The sequence below is a fragment of the Pseudopipra pipra genome, chromosome 28 (genome assembly GCF_036250125.1).
Source record: "Pseudopipra pipra isolate bDixPip1 chromosome 28, bDixPip1.hap1, whole genome shotgun sequence".
NCBI lineage: Eukaryota > Metazoa > Chordata > Aves > Passeriformes > Pipridae > Pseudopipra > Pseudopipra pipra.
The window spans coordinates 1,695,933-1,711,803 of record NC_087576.1 but is presented as its reverse complement, the minus strand read 5'-3'; the positions used below and the strand labels follow the sequence as shown (position 1 = coordinate 1,711,803).

The 15,871-nt window shown below is 48.1% G+C and overlaps 1 protein-coding gene across 2 annotated transcripts in view; it reads right to left on the bottom strand.

The window, feature by feature from the left end:
- XPO7 (exportin 7) overlaps window positions 1–15,871 on the bottom strand; it is a 42,732-nt gene that overhangs the window by 24,381 nt on the left and 2,480 nt on the right. Inside the window, exons 2-5 of one of the 2 annotated variants that reach the window (XM_064637858.1) lie at window positions 8,396–8,542; window positions 6,766–6,859; window positions 4,879–5,045; window positions 3,739–3,804 (exon numbers count right to left, since the gene is read on the bottom strand). In XM_064637858.1, coding sequence (XP_064493928.1) covers window positions 3,739–3,804; window positions 4,879–5,045; window positions 6,766–6,859; window positions 8,396–8,542 — 474 coding nt within the window. Of the gene's footprint in view, window positions 1–3,711; window positions 3,805–4,878; window positions 5,046–6,765; window positions 6,860–8,395; window positions 8,543–15,871 lie in introns of both variants that reach the window. The other variant, XM_064637856.1, reaches the window with a different exon arrangement.

Sequence of the window (15,871 nt, the reverse complement as noted above, 5' to 3'; positions counted from 1 at the left end):
TTCCTGGCTGGGCAGTGGCTTTTCCACCTTTTCCAACCCTCTCCCTGCTGGGTTTAACTCCCAATTTCGGGGTTAATTCCTGATTTAGTTCCAACCTCTCCCAAACGGGGAGCGGCATCTCCAGCATTCCAGGAGCTTCCCCTGGGAATTCCAAAGGGTTCCATCCCCCCTGCAGGTGCTGGGGACACCCTGGGAATTCCAAAGGGTTCCCTCCTCCCTGCAGGTGCTGGGGACACCCTGGGAATTCCAAAGGGTTCCCTCCTCCCTGCAGGTGCTGGGGACACCCTGGGAATTCCAAAGGGTTCCCTCCTCCCTGCAGGTGCTGGGGACACACTGGGAATTCCAAAGGGTTCCCTCCCCCCTGCAGGTGCTGGGGACACACTGGGAATTCCAAAGGGTTCCCTTCTCCCTGCAGGTGCTGGGGACACCCTGGGAATTCCAAAGGGTTCCCTCCCCCCTGCAGGTGCTGGGGACACACTGGGAATTCCAAAGGGTTCCCTCCCCCCTGCAGGTGCTGGGGACACCCGGGGACAAGGCCCAGCCATTAAAATTCCCCCCCTGAACCCGCACGGAGGAGGAGAAAACTCCCAGGAGAGTTCACCAGCTCGGACTCTGGGGGGTGGAATCAACCCCAGTCCTGCCCCTCTCCCCGGAGCAGAGGTGAGCACCTGGCCTGGCTCCCAGGAAAAGGGGGAAAAGTGAAGGCATCCTTCCCATTTTTCCCATTTATCCAAATCCCACCTGGCTGGGACGAGTTCCCCGCTGGGATATCCCAGTGGGATGGAGCCTTTCTGCAGCCCAGCAATAAATCTCTTTTCTGTTAGATTTTTCCTGTGCTTTTCTTAAATATTCCTAATTTTTACAACATTTTTTGTCATTTTTAAAATACATTTTAATCATATTTTTTTTGTATTTTTTTGTTGGTTTTGTTTCTGTGTTGGTTTTTTTTTTTTGTGTTGTTGGTTTTTTTTTTTCTGAACCTCTCTTAAATTTAAATTTCCAAACACCAGTATTGAAGGAACCAGGAGCAACCTCAAGTTTTCCACACTGACCTTCCCAATAACCCCATGGAAGCACCAAACATTCCTTATATTTTGGGTGAGCAGGAAAAGCCCTGGAACACCCCAACAGTTGGTGGCAGAGCAAAACTGGACCTAAACTTGTCAGGTGTTTTAAGACTGAATTATTCCTCAGCTCAGACTATTAAAATTTCAGGGTATTTAAAAAAAAAATCTCACTTATTTCTGGCCTGGTGAAAATGAGCATTTTTCTTTTCCTTCACCACGAGGTCACAGGGCTTAAATCAGGGAATTTGGTTTAAATCACTGAACTGGGCTTAAATCAGGGAATTTAGTTTAAATCAGGGAATTTGGCATAAGCAGCCAACTTGGTTTAAATCAGGGAATTTGGCTTAAATTATTGAACTGGGCTTAAATCAGGAAATTTAACTTAAATCAGGAATTTGGCATAATCAGTGAATTTGGTTTAAATCAGAAAATTTGGCTTAAATCAGGGAATTGGGTTTAAATTAGTGAATTTGGCTTAAATCAGGGAATTGGGCTTAAATCAGAGGATTTGGCTCAAATTAGTGAACTGTGCCAAAATCAGGGAACTGGCCTTAAATCAGTCATTAAATTTATCTTAAATCCCTGAACTGGGCTTAAATCAGGGAATTTGTCTTAAATCCCTGAACTGGGCTTAAATCAGGGAATTTGTCTTAAATCCCTGAACTGGGCTTAAATCAGGCTTAAAACAGTTTAAATCAAATTTAAACTTTGTCTTAAATCAGTGCCCTTGGTTTAAATCAGTGAGCTCCAGTCCCTCAGCACCTCCAGGCAAGTCTATATAATATATACTATATAACACTATATAATAATATAGCATTTAATACTATATAATAGTATATTCTATAATACTGTATAATAATATATTATATATAAAATATACTGTATTACTGTACATTATATATGATACTATTATACTGTATAATAACATATTGTAATATTACCTATAATGTTATATTTTATCTATATTTATATATCATAATACACTACTATACAATATTATAACATATATATTTAAACCCCAAACTTCTTTCCATCCTTGCTGACGGACACATCCTAATTTATAGGGATTTATATACAGATATATATTTAAAAACCAGACTTGTTTCCAGCCTTGCTGTAGGGAAGGGAAGGACCAGCCCCTCTGGGGAGATGAAATCTGGGTTTTGCAAAGCCTGGGCCAAGGAAATGGCGACAGTAAAAAGGCTGGACCGAGATTTAGGAGGAGATCTGAGGGTCAGGATTTGCTCCTTGAGGAATTAAAGGGATTTGGGGGCTCTGAAATGGGTGCAGAAAACATTCAAATTGGATTTAAAGGGTTTAAATTTAAGGCTGGGGAAGTTCAGAGGGGCTGAACTCCAGCAAGTCCAGAGGCAGGAACCGGGGAAGGACAAAAACCTCCTCCTCCATTCCCAGTTCTGAGAACAATTTAATCACCCTCCAAATCCCACTCAGGGATTCCTCCAACACCTGGATTAACATCCCAGGAAAATTAAAGGTTAGTTACTCAGTAAGGCATTCAAATCAAACCCTTGGTTACTCCTGGTTTTCTTGGGAAAATCAGAGATTTCATGGACATTGTGACCCTCCTGCTGCCTCGGGACCTTCGGGGGAGCTGACTTTGCTGCTGGAAAAAGGATGGAATCCGGGACAGCAGCAGGTACAGCCACTCATTCCCACTTCCAACACCCAATTCCAAGAGGCAGCACAGCCTTGGAGGGCTCCCAAAACCAAGGAGCCAACTTTGGCAGCACCTGGAAGGGACTGGGCCCCAGGAAACCAGCTGAGAATTCCCTGCTGGGAACTCTGGGAAGTTCAGTCCTGGATGGAAAGGGATGGTTTAAAAACTGGCAGAGTTTGATGGTCTAAAAACTGGCAGAGTTTGGTGACTCCTCTGCTCAACAAGGAGGGACTGACAACACAAGGGTTTAGTCCTCACTGGGTAGGTCTGGTTTTATCCCTCAGCCTTGCTCTGTTCCCCTTCATCCCAAAAAAAACCCAGAGGGAAAACATGGGAGCAGATGGAAGATGCCAGTGAAACAAAAGGATTCCTTGGGACAGGAAGCCACTCATTCCCACTTCCAACACCCAGTTCCAAGAGGCAGCACAACCTTGGAGGGCTCCCAAAACCAAGGAGCCAACCTGGGAAGCACTTGGAAGGGACTGGGCCCCAGGAAACCAGCAGGAGCTGAGAATTCCCTGCTGGGAACTCCGGGAAATTCAGTCCTGGATGGAAAGGGATGGTTGGAAAACTGGCACAGTTTGATGGTTTAAAAACTGGCACAGTTTGATGGTTGGAAAACTGGCAGAGTTTGGTGACTCCTCTGCTCAACAAGGAGGGACTGACAACACAAGGGCTTAGTCCTCACTGGGTAGGTCTGGTTTTATCCCTCAGCCTTGCTCTGTTCCCCTCCATCCCAAAAAACCCCAGAGTGAAAACGTGGGAGCAGATGGAAGATGCCAGTGAAACAAAAGGATTCCTCGGGATGGGAGAGCTCGGAGCATCTTCCCCCGAGGGGGAGCGACTGAAAACACCACAGAGACAGGAGGGAACCCCCAAAAACAACCCCCCCAGGGCAAAAAAACCCCAAATCAACCCCAAAAAAGGCAGGACAGGACAATATGAATGAGAAAATTGGACACTTACTTCACTGAGGAAGGCTGTAGCACTTACTTGATTAATCTCATTCGTTAGTTGGGACAGGATTGTCACTCCTATGATGCAGTGCTCGACACTGTCCTGGGGGGCAAAGCACAGCAACAGGCTCAGCTCAGGGTTTGGTTAAGCTGGGCTTAGTGCTTGGGAAACTGCTTGGCTAAAAATGATTTATCTTCAGTTTTATCGGGAAAAAAACCCACCCAAATTTCAAATTTAATTTTGAATTTAATTTCCAATTTAATTTGAATTTAATTTTAAGTTTAATTTCAAATTTAATTTTGAATTTAAGTTGAATTTAATTTGAAATTTAAGTCAAATTTAATTAGAAATTTAAGTCGAATTTAATTTCCAATTTAATTCCAATTTAATTTCCAATTTAATTCCAATTTAATTTCCAATTTAATTTCCAATTTAATTTCCAATTTAATTCGAATTTAATTTCAAATTTCATTCAAATTTAATTCAAATTTAATTTCCAATTTAATTTCCAATTTAATTTCCAATTTAATTTCCAATTTAATTCCAATTTAATTTCCAATTCAATTTCTAATTCAATTCAAATTTAATGTCAAATTTAATTTCTAATTTAATTTGAATTTATTTTCAAATTTAATTTCATTTCCAATTTAATTTCCGATTTAATTCAATTTTAATTTAAAATTTAATTTGAACTTAATTTCCAATTTAATTTCCAATTTAAATCAAATTTAATTTCAAATTTAATTTCAAATTTAATTTCAAATTTAATTCAAATTTAATTCAAATTTAATTCAAATTTAATTTCAAATTTAATTCGAATTTAATTTCAAATTTAATTCGAATTTAATTTCAAATTTAATTCTAATTTAATTTCAAATTTCAAATCCCCACATTCTAAATTATAAGAACCAGAAATAAATCTCTGCTCCCCCAGATTTTGAATTATAAGAACTAGAAAACCCCAAATTTCAAATTATAAGAACCAGAAATCCCTACATTTTAAAACAGAATAACTAGAAACAAACCCCAGCTCCCCCAAATCTCAAACCCTAAGCACTGATGTGTCCTGGCAGCTCCTCGGCCTGGGAAGCCCCCAAATTCCAAATCCCGGCCCGGGAAGAGCGGGATTTCGGGAATTCCGGAAGTCCCCGGGAGCGGCGAGGCCAAAGGTCCGACCTGGAGGAAGCGGGAGACGTCGGAGATGACGTTCCTGAAGACGTACTCGTCCTTCTGGCAGTCGAACCAGCCCAGCTTGGTGATGCGGGCGTAGAGCTGGATCAGCGCCTGCGTCACGAACGTCGCCAGCTTCAGCCGCGTGGCCAGGTAGTTGAGCACATAATTCCCTGGAAAACACGGCGGGACACGGGGGCTGGGCGGGTGGAAGTGGAGTGGAAGGGGTTGAAGGAAGTGAAGGGAAAGGTCGAGCCTTTGTTTGGGGCTTTAATGCCTGGGAAGGGGTTGGAAATGAGGGGTTCCCACCCCTCGAGCCTGAGTTGTTGGTACCATCACTTGTTGGTACCAAAAATCATGGAATTAATTAAAAATCTAAAAATTAAGGTTGGGATCATCCAGTCCAACCATCAATCACAAACCATGTCCCTCCAAGTGCCACATCCAGACAATTCCAAGGATGGAGATTCCACCATCCCTTCACAATCCAAACATGGGACATGGAAATGAGGTGGGAAGGGGTTTTAAGGGAGGAGCGGGTTGGAGGTAAAGGTTGACCCTTTGTTTGTGAGTTTAAGACCTGAGAAGGGGCTGGAAATGAGGGATTCTAACTCCTCAAGTTTGAGTTGTTGGTACCAAAAATCATGGAATTAATTAAGAATCTAAAAATTAAGGTTGGAGAGGCAATCTGGGATCATAGAGTCCAACCATCAACCCAGGCCAACACAAACCATGTCCAACCATCAACCATTAAACCATGTCCCTCCAAGTGCCACATCCAGACACTTCCAGGGTTAGGGATTCCACCACCAAACATGGCACATGGAAATGAGGTGGGAAGGGGCTTTAATGAATTAGTGGGTTAGAAGGAAAGGTTGACCCTTTGTTTTTGACTTTAGCACCTGGGAAGGGGTTGGAAATGAGGGATTCCCACCCCTCAAGTTTGAGTTGTTGGTACCAAAAATCATGGAATTAATTAAAAATCTAAAAATTAAGGTTGGAGAGGCAATCTGGGATCATAGAGTCCAACCATCAACCCAGGCCAACACAAACCATGTCCAACCATCAATCACAAACCATGTCCCTCCAAGTGCCACATCCAGACAATTCCAGGGTTAGGGATTCCACCACCAAACATGGCACATGGAAATGAGGTGGGAAGGGGTTTTAAGGGAGGAGCGGGTTGGAAGGAAAGGTTGACTCCTGATTTGTGAGTTTAAGACCTGGGAAGGGGTTGGAAATGAGGGGTTCCCACCCCTCGAGCCTGAGTTGTTGGTACCAAAAATCATGGAATTAATTAAGAATCTAAAAATTAAGGTTGGGAAAGCCCTCTGGGATCATCCAGTCCAACCATCAACCACAAACCATTTTCCATCCAGATGTTTTTCGGACAATTCCCGGGATGGGGATCCCACCATCCCTTCCAATGCTTGACCAACACTTTACAACCTCAATGTTTCCAAACTTTTTTCCTTTTGTAAAAAGGAAATCGTGTTGAGGGATTCCACCTCTTTCCTTGGAGGAAAGGATCCATCCACCACTCCCAAAGAAAGAGCTGGGAATAGACTCAAATCCTCCAACTGATATTTCAGAGACCCCCTAAAGGACTTTCAGTTTTGAACACTCAGAAAAGGCAAATTTTACCATTCCAAAGGAAATTTGTCAAATTCAAGTGGTTTATCCACGAGACCAGAGAGCTGCAATCCCTTTTCATCCAGAAAAATTCCAGATATTTAGCCTTGAACTCTGTTACTTCCTACGTTTCCTCGCCTTTCTGAGCATCCCAAACCTCAGGATGCCCAAACTGGAGGCTGCAGGAAACCTCCCAGCCACGGATCAAAGGCCAGACGGCGAATATTCCCAAGAATTTGGGAAGAAAAATTCCATACTTACGGATATCTATTCGCTGCTCCAGCGGCAGGGGGTTGTTTGTGCGTGACACCAGTTTGGTAAGGCAGGTGGCTGCCAGTAACTGGGAGTAGGAGGACTGGGAAGAGGGAAAAACAAACCCAAAACACAAGAGAGAATTTTATTGCACAGTTCAGAGCGAGCAGCAACGGATTTTAAATGGATTTTAAGCTAATTCCTCTGCAAATATCTGAGTTTAAAGCATTCATTTAACTGGCAGGTCTAAATATTCTACACAGAATTATTATTATTATTATTATCATCAGCATTATTTAGATGTATTTACTCTATGTTTTTATAGACACTAAAGTAAAACAAATAAAGATTTGAAGAAGGAAAAGCTTAATGAGCAAAAGACAATGGAAGCGCCACTGAAAGCAAAAATAGTCAAAATCCGTGAAGTTTCCTAAAATTCCACACCTGGAATTATCCCAGGAGTGTGTTAAGATACATCAAGAAGCAATTAGAGCTTGCCCTGGGTTGGTAAATCCAGGTTAAAATGTATTTCTTAAGGACCACCCAGCTCTGATCTCATTGATGGAATTCAGGCCCCCAAACCCCCCTGGCTGATCCCACTCCCTAAATTACAGCCAGGGAATGACAGGCATTTTGCCTGTAATATATAGGACTGGACAAAGCTTGGGATCAATGCAGGAAAGCTCTTTATTCCAATATTCCCAAGGCCTGTGGGTACAACGGGAGTCAGATCCCGGAATGAACAAAAACCCCAAATTTGGAGGGAGAATGGATCCCACTCTGGATTAAACTGGGCTTCAGGACCTTTCCTTACAAATACATATCACTATTTGTCCTGAGGTAAACCAGCCCCTCATTCCCACTGGAAAAGCTTCCAATCAAAAGCTTGTTTGGATTCCACTGGGCTTCAAATGTAAGGAGAAGTGAAGTTTTGGGGAAGTTTAATGTCCGTCTCCTTTCCCTCCTCCCGGAGAACTCGACTCTTCCCAACAGTTTAGTGTTTCCCACTTTATGGACAAGGCTCCAATCTGACAGCAGGAGAGCTGGATGCACATCCTGCCAAAGGATCACGGGGCACAGCCCTTTGGAAGGGGATTTCTGCTGATTCCAAGTGAAAACCAAGCGGCCACTTCCCAGGAGAAAGCTCCGGGAGCCGGGCGGGATTTACTGCCGGCACCATTCCCACCCTTTCTGCCACACTAATTCCACAGCACATGATCCAGCTTTTTTTTTTCCTTTCCTCTGTTTTAACCTGCTGGATTATTAAACCAACACTACGGCAGGGGCAGATTTCCAAGGCAACATTCCAGAAGGAGCACCGCCGGCTTTACCCCCTCGGAATTTCCCTGCACACCCCGTTTTCCCTATGGAGAAGCTTTGCTCCCACGGGGTTGGGATTCCAACTTAAAGCCCGGCAGCTCCGGGTGGGAGCCTGTGAGAAGCCAGCAGGGCCCACGAGGCATTAAAGTGACCCCACAGCAGCAGAAAAATCAGCTTTTCTTTGGGCACCGGCGGCTCCCAAATGGAGATCCGGGAGCGTGGGTGTGGAATATGGGATATGAACACCCCGCTCCAGCCCTCGGGGGTGTTTCCCTCCTCAGGGTGGATTTGGGGTGGGTTTTGGGGGGGTTTCACGTACACTCCCTCTCTCGAGGAGCAGCTGGCACTTGCTCAGGCAGTCGGGGCTGTTGGTGAACTCCACCAGGGCTTTCTCCGCCTGCAGCCGCGTCGCCGTGTCCGTGGTCTCATACAGCTGCTTGCACAGGTTCTCTAGCTGGGCCAGGCTCTGGAAAACATGGACACACTCCAGTTAGGAACAGGAAGGGGGGCAGGTGAGTTGTGCAGCACCTCAGGTGTGTTCACACCCCAGTGTGTTTGACTCTGCTGGTGGCAAAGGGATGAAGGCGCTCAGCGCCGGGTTTGGTTCTTCCGCTGAACTCCTGGAATTCCCTGTACAGGAATTTCCCAGCCACCTCTCACACCTGACAAAGTACCACCTGGCCTCCCCATTTTCACCTTTTCCATGGAATCACAGACTGGATTGGGTTGGAAGGGAGCTTAAAGCCCATCCTGTTCCACCCCCTGCCACGGGCAGGGACATCTCCCACCGGCCCAGGTTGCTCCAACCTGCCCTTGGACACTTCCAGGGATTCAGGGGCAGCCACAGCTTCTCTGGGCAACCTGTGCCAGGGCCTCCTCACCCTCACAGGGGGGAATTTCTCCCCAGTATCCCACCTATCCCTGCCCTCTGGCAGTTTGAAGCCATTCCCTGTGTCCTGTCCCTCCATCCCTTGTCCCCAGTCCCTCTCCAGCTCTCCTGGAGCCCCTGGAAGGGGCTCTAAGTTGTCCCTGGATCCTTCTCTTCTCCAGGTGAACACCCCCAGCCTGGCTCCAGAGCAGAGGTGCTCCAGTCCCCTGACAAGTTTGTGGCCTCCTGTGGATTCACTCCAACAGATCCACATCCTTTTGATGCTGGAAGCACCAGAACCGGACATAGTGATCCAGGGGGGGTCTCCTTAGGTGATAATCCTAATCTGCACATTTTAATAGCCAAAAAAAAAACAACCCTCACATGCATCTCATGTCAGACAGTGCCAAATCCCTCACAAACTTTGCTCCTGTTCCCTCTGCCTGGACTTCATGGAATCATGGAATTCCCCGAACCATGGGAAGGGAAATAAACCCCCCTGCAGATTCTGTGTGCTCAGACAGCTGGAAAAGATCCACCCCGAGCTCTGATCCGGGCAGATGGGCTTCCCCCAGTGAAATCTGAGGTGCCCTAATTTAAAAACAAAAAAAAAGTGCCTTTGCAGACAGAGGGAAAAACATTCCCAGGGTTTGTGCCTCTGGATCTGGAACCGGGTGTTGTCACCTGCACGTGCCAGAGGGTCCCAGGGGTGAAGAGGGACCAGCACAGTCCTTTTGTGCTGTTATAAAAACAAGGATAACAACCACTGTCTCCTTTATTTTTGGAGGAGAGGCTGTTATGCAAATCCAAGTCCCGGCTGGGATCAGCCGGTGGATCCGTGTTCCCAGCAGGGCACAGCAATTCCAGCAATTCCAGGCCAAAACCACACCAAGGGGGGGATTGCTGCTGCCAGAATCATCACCAGAGGAAAAGGAACACAGAGAGGGACCCTCTGCAACAATGCTCTTACTTTGTACCATATTCCAGAGCTCTGATTCTTTCTTATTCTCATTTTTCTTTAAAAGAATCTCATGGAAAATATTGCTCCACTACTTTAGAGGAACGAGAGAAAACTTTGCCAAGTGCCAGAGAGCACCTGGACAAGGTTTCTGAGCAAAGCAAACCCCAAAGACTCAAACCCCACACAGACAATCCCCCAAACTCTCCCATGAACATAAACCACGGGAAGCACCCAGACTCCAGTTCAGCTTTTCCCAGCTCCCGCTGCTCCCATCACAGAGCCACTGCCACTTATTTAAGAATCACTTGGCAAAGCCTCCCCTGCAGGAAGGTGTTGGTGTGGATCATCTTCCCTGGGAGCAACCTGGGCTGCTGGGAGGTGTCCCCGTTGGAATGGGAGGGGATTTAAGGTCCCTTCCAACCCAAACCATTCCACGGGGCCGTGATTCATCCCAAGGACAAAACGGGGTTTCCTCCCAACCTCAAAACCCTGCCAGCCATTTATCAGCTGGAGAAGCAACACCTTCTGTCCATGGGTGTGGAATCAGGGAATCACTGGGGTTGGAAAAGCCCTCCCAGAGCATCAAGCCCACCCTGTGCCCCATCCCCACCTTGTCCACTGAGTGCCACGGCCAGGCCTTCCCTGGGCACCTCCAGGGCTGGGCACTCCAAACCTCCCTGGGCAGTTCCAGTGTTTAACCAACCCTTTCCAGGGAGAAATTCCTCCTGATGTCCAACCTGAGCCTCCCCTGGCACAGCTGGAGGCCGTTCCCTCTCCTCCTGTCCCTTGTTCCCTGGCAGCTCCCCCCTCCTGTCAGGGGGCTGCAGAGCCAGAAGGTCCCCCCTGAGCCTCCTTTTCTCCAGGCTGAGCCCCCCCAGCTCCCTCAGCTGCTCCAGCCTTTCCCCACTCCATTCCCTCCCCTGGACACAAATCCTTGGGAAGCAGCTCCACCAGCCTGGCAGGACAACAAGGAACCACAGCCCATAACACACTAAAACTCTGCTTAAAAAAAAAAAAAGGTCCCGAGTTTTTAACAATTTTCCACCCCTGTGCACTAATTCCTGGGGGAGCCAGGGAAGGGCTTTCCCTGGAGTTTTGTTCCCACCTCCCAGTGCCAATTCCCTGCGACTCCCAGGCCTCGGTGGCTGCTTTTGTGTGACAGTGGCTGTGACAAAACCCCCTTGTTTGTGCCAGTGCCTGATCCGTGCCAGCCTTCCTGCAGCTCCCAGTTAACTCCCTCGGAGCCACAGGGAACAGGGCACAAGGAAACAGCTCCCAAAATCCAAGAGAACAGCCCGTGTGCCAGCTGGAGACCCGGCACCAGGGACACAGGAATGGCACTGTGGGCTCCAAAGTGCAGAATTCCTGAAAAAATCCCTCCTGTGGAAAAGCCAGGAAGTTGAATCCAGCCAGGATTTAAACATATTTTCAATGCCTCTGACTGTGCAGCGTCAGCTGTCCCAGGGAATCCTTCATCCTCCTCCTCACAGGATCCCTGGATATGGAGCTCTGAGGGGATGGGGGGCATTTAAGGACACGAGGAGAAGCACCAAAGCCTAGGAGAGCAACTCTGAGGGAAAGCTGAATCCCAAACTTGGGAGTCCTCATCCAACATTTCCTGCCTGTAAATGGTAATTTTATTTTCTTATTTTAATGTGCTCAAATATCCACAAAAAAAACCCCAACCAAAACAACAAACAAACCCTCCCCAGACTCCTGAGAACCGTAATCCAAGGAATAAATTTCCCCGATGGAAAACCTTTCACATGCAATTTTTGGGAATGTCTGACTCCCTTTTGTGCCTTAACTCAACTCTTAGTATTGAGTAGAGCAGCTGAGCTGCCCAGATCCCGCATTCCAGGTGCAAAACTGTTGAATTTTCGGGACATTTGAACACTGGCAGTGACACCCAGGCTTATTCCAGGCTGGAAAGGCAGACAAGGCCTCGGGCAGCACCTTCTCCTTCCACCAAGATAAAAAAAAATACCATTGGCAGGACGATTATGCTGGGCTGGAGCTCTGGGGGGGCCAGATAAGGAGCAAAGCATGAGACAGCAGGGGCTGGCACAGGGACACTCGGGATCCTGCTGGCACCACGGGCCTGGGCTGGCACGGGATGGGGAGGGATGTGCCCAGAGAGCCCAAAGGAAAACCGGCACTGGGCGGAATTCCAACGAAGCCAAACTCGTGTTATGGGATCATGGAATAGTCTGGGGTGGAAGGGAGATTAAAATCATCCAGTGCCACCCCCTGCCATGGGCAGGGACACCTCCCACTAGCCCTGGTTGCTCCAACCTGGCCTTGGACACTCCCAGGGATCCAGGGGCAGCCACGGCTTCTCCTGGGATTCCAGCCCAGCTGGTGTCAGCTCCCTGCTCAAACTGGTGTCAGCTCCCTGCTCAAACTGGTGTCAGCTCCCTGCTCAAACTGGTGTCAGCTCCCTGCTCAAACTGGTGTCAGCTCCCTGCTCAAACTGGTGTCAGCTCCCTGCTCAAACTGGTGTCAGTCCCAGCCCTGATCCAGGGCAGAGCAGAAACCCCCGAGCGAGCGTTTTCCAGCCGGGTGTCCTTGGACTGTAACTCCCGTGATCTCCGTGTTCCCAAACACTGCCCTGGTGACACCAGGGCACGGGGTTTTCCAACAGAATTCCACCAAAACCCCGGGATGACCCAGCCACAACAGCCCTGGCCGGCGGGTACAAAGAGGGAGAAACTGGAAGTCAAAAGGATGGGGGTTGGAACCTCACCTGGGACCTCCAACGGCCCCTTCCAGGACTTCCAAAATCCCCTTTGGATCTTCTAAAGTTCCCCCTGGGACCTCCAAAGTTCCTTCCAGGACTTCCAAAATCCCCTTTGGGACCTCTAAAGTTCCTTCCAGGACTTCCAAGGTCCCTTCCAGGACTTCCAAAGTCCCCTCTGGGTCCTCTAAAGTTCCTTCCAGGACTTCCAAAATCCCCTTTGGGACCTCTGAAGTTCCTTCCAGGTCCCTTCCAGGACTTCCAAAGTCCCCTTTAGGACCTCTAAAGTTCCTTCCAGGACCTCCAAGGTCCCTTCCAGGACTTCCAAAGTCCCCTCTGGGTCCTCTAAAGTTCCTTCCAGGACTTCCAAAATTCCCTTTGGGACCTCTGAAGTTCCTTCCAGGTCCCTTCCAGGACTTCCAAAGTTCTCTTTAGGACCTCCAAAATCCCCTTTGAGTCCTCTAAAGTTCCCTCCACGACCTCCAAGGTCCCCTCTGGGATGTCCAAAGTTCCTTCCAGGACCTCCTAAGTCCCTTCCAGGACTTCCAGGTGAAGGTCTCCACCTGAGATCTCCAAAATTCCCTTTGAGTCCACTAAAGTTCCTTCCAGGACCTCCAAGGTCCCTTTCAGGACTTCCAAGGTCCCCTTTAGGACCTCTAAAGTTCCTTCCAGGACCTCCAAGGTCCCTTTCAGGACTTCCAAGGTCCCCTTTAGGACCTCTAAAGTTCCTTCCAGGACTTCCAAAATCCCCTTTGGGTCCTCTGAAGTTCCCTCATGACCTCCAAGGTTCCCTTTGGAACCTTTAAAGTCCCTCCCAGGACCCCCAAAGTCCCCCCAAATTCCCCCCCAGGTGCTGGCTGAGAGCACCAGGAATAATTCAGAAACAGGCAAGAAGTGGAAAAATTGGGGATTGGGGAAGGAATTGCCTCGGGAAAGGGTCTGGGAAAAACCATCGTGTCCCCTCGGCACGTGGGAACAGCACAAAGGAGATTCCAACCCCGGGGAGGGAAAGGCTGGAAAACTCTGGGATTGGAAACACCCTAAAATCAGATGGTGTGGAAGCAAAAAACGGGATACAATTCCCTTTTAGGATGCCAGATTCCTGACTTCTCTGCCTCTGCCTGAGAATCAGGGAATTCAGGCTGGAAAAGACATCCAAGACTGAGTCCAATCCTTCCCCACCCCAACCATCCCCAGGTGCCACAGCCACCATGGGATTGAAATCCCTCCAGGACATCCTCAGGATCCCAAATTTCTCCCATTTCAGCTTTCCAGGACATCCTGTTACCCCTCAGGATCCCAAATTTCTCCCATTTCAGCTTTCCAGGACACCCTGTTACCCTTCAGGATCCCGAATTTCTCCCCCCCTGGAGCCAAGCTGAGCACAGCCAATGATAAAAACCCAAAAGTGCCAATTTTTTGATCACTTAGATGGTTTTTAAAATTCCAGTTAAAACACCCAACACGATCCCAAAATCCATCCTCATCCCACCACGGACCTTCTCCCCCAGGAACAGCCACGGGAAAACATTTAAGGAAGTGGAAGAAGAAGTAAAAATGGGAGAAATCTGCTTCCAGAGGGGGAAAAAAAGCAGGAATGGGATTCATTTTTGCCCCCAGAGTGATGACACTTCCCTGCTTTCCCACATCCCTGCTCCCAGAAGGTCCAACTGCTGTTTACAGGAGTTGGAAAAGCCCAAAATATCAGTTCCCAGTGAGGTCAAAAGAGCTTTTTTTAAGTGGGAAAGTTGGTGCAGAACAATTTGCTCGAGGGGTTTTCTTTGCAGCCACAGGGATCATCTGATTCCTCCTGCTCCTGCATCCCTGTCACTGCAGCCTTTGTTCCCTGGGAAAGCACCACAGCCAGCTCCAGGCATGCAATTCCCACTAAAAACTGGGAGAGGTCACTCACAATTCCCGGAATTCCTAATTTTTTGGAGATGAAAACACGATGTTCTGGTTCATTGTGGCCCTTAAAAGTTTGTCTTTTATCCTTTTCTGCTGCTCCACATGGAAAAGTAAAGAACTTTAGCTGGGATACAGCCCAGAAAAATGGGATTGGGCTTCACCACACCAGGTAAAATCCATAAAAAAGGGATTTGGGCTTCATCTCACCAGGTAAAATCCATAAAAAAATGGGTTTGGGTTTTGCCACAGCAGCGAAAAGCCCTAAAAAAGTATTTTTGGGCTTCACCACACCAGGTAAAAATCCCCCAAAAATAGGTCTGGGTTTCCTCACAAGTACAAAGCCCTAAAAAACGGTTTGGGGCTTCATCTCACCTGGTCCAAATCCCTAAAAAATAACGACAGTACAACTCCAGAAGTTCCAAAGGCCTGTTCCCACTAACCCAAGGCCCACTCCCAAGGCACATTCCATGGAAAGAGCCCTCCCCATCACCCACGGAGGGTGGGCATCTCCCCATGGCACTGGAGAATCCCACAGCTGCTGGGATGGGACACGGGGGGGTCAGTGTCCCAAATCCAGAGGTTTGGGCTCTGGGAAGAGCCCACACCAATAATTTCATTTATTGATTAACCCACAACTTCTAGCAGCCACAAAACTCCCTGTTTGGGAGGGAATGTCACACTCTGCAGGAAAACCCAGAGCTGCAGCTTTTGCCTGGAGGGAAAAAAATCATGGAATCACTGAGTGGTTTGGGTTGGAAGGGACTTTAAATTCATCCCATTCCACTTCCTTCCATGGGCAGGGACACCTCCCACTAGCCCAGGTTGCTCCAGCCTGGCCTTGGACACTCCCAGGGATCCAGGGGCAGCCACAGCTTCTCCTGGAATTCCAGCCCAGCCCCTCGTTGCCCTCCCAGGGGAGAATTCCTCCTCAATATCCCACCTAAACCTTCCCTTCTCCAGCTCACAGCTCTGGGAACAGACCAGCAGTTCTTATTCCTTTTCCTAACATTTTATGGCTAAGGAATATCAGTGATGGAGCCAGGCTGGGAGAGCTGGGGGTGCTCACCTGGAGAAGGGAAAGCTCCAGGGAGACCTGAGAGCCCCTTCCAGGGGCTAAAGGGGCTCCAGGAGAGCTGGAGAGGGACTGGGGATGAGGGATGGAGGGACACAGGGAATGGTTCCCACTGCCAGAGGGTTAGATGGGATATTGGGAAGGAATTCTTCCCTGGGAGGGTGGGGAGGGGCTGGGATGGAATTCCCAGAGGAGCTGTGGCTGCTCCTGGATCCCTGGAAGTGTCCAAGGCCAGGTTGGAGCAACCTG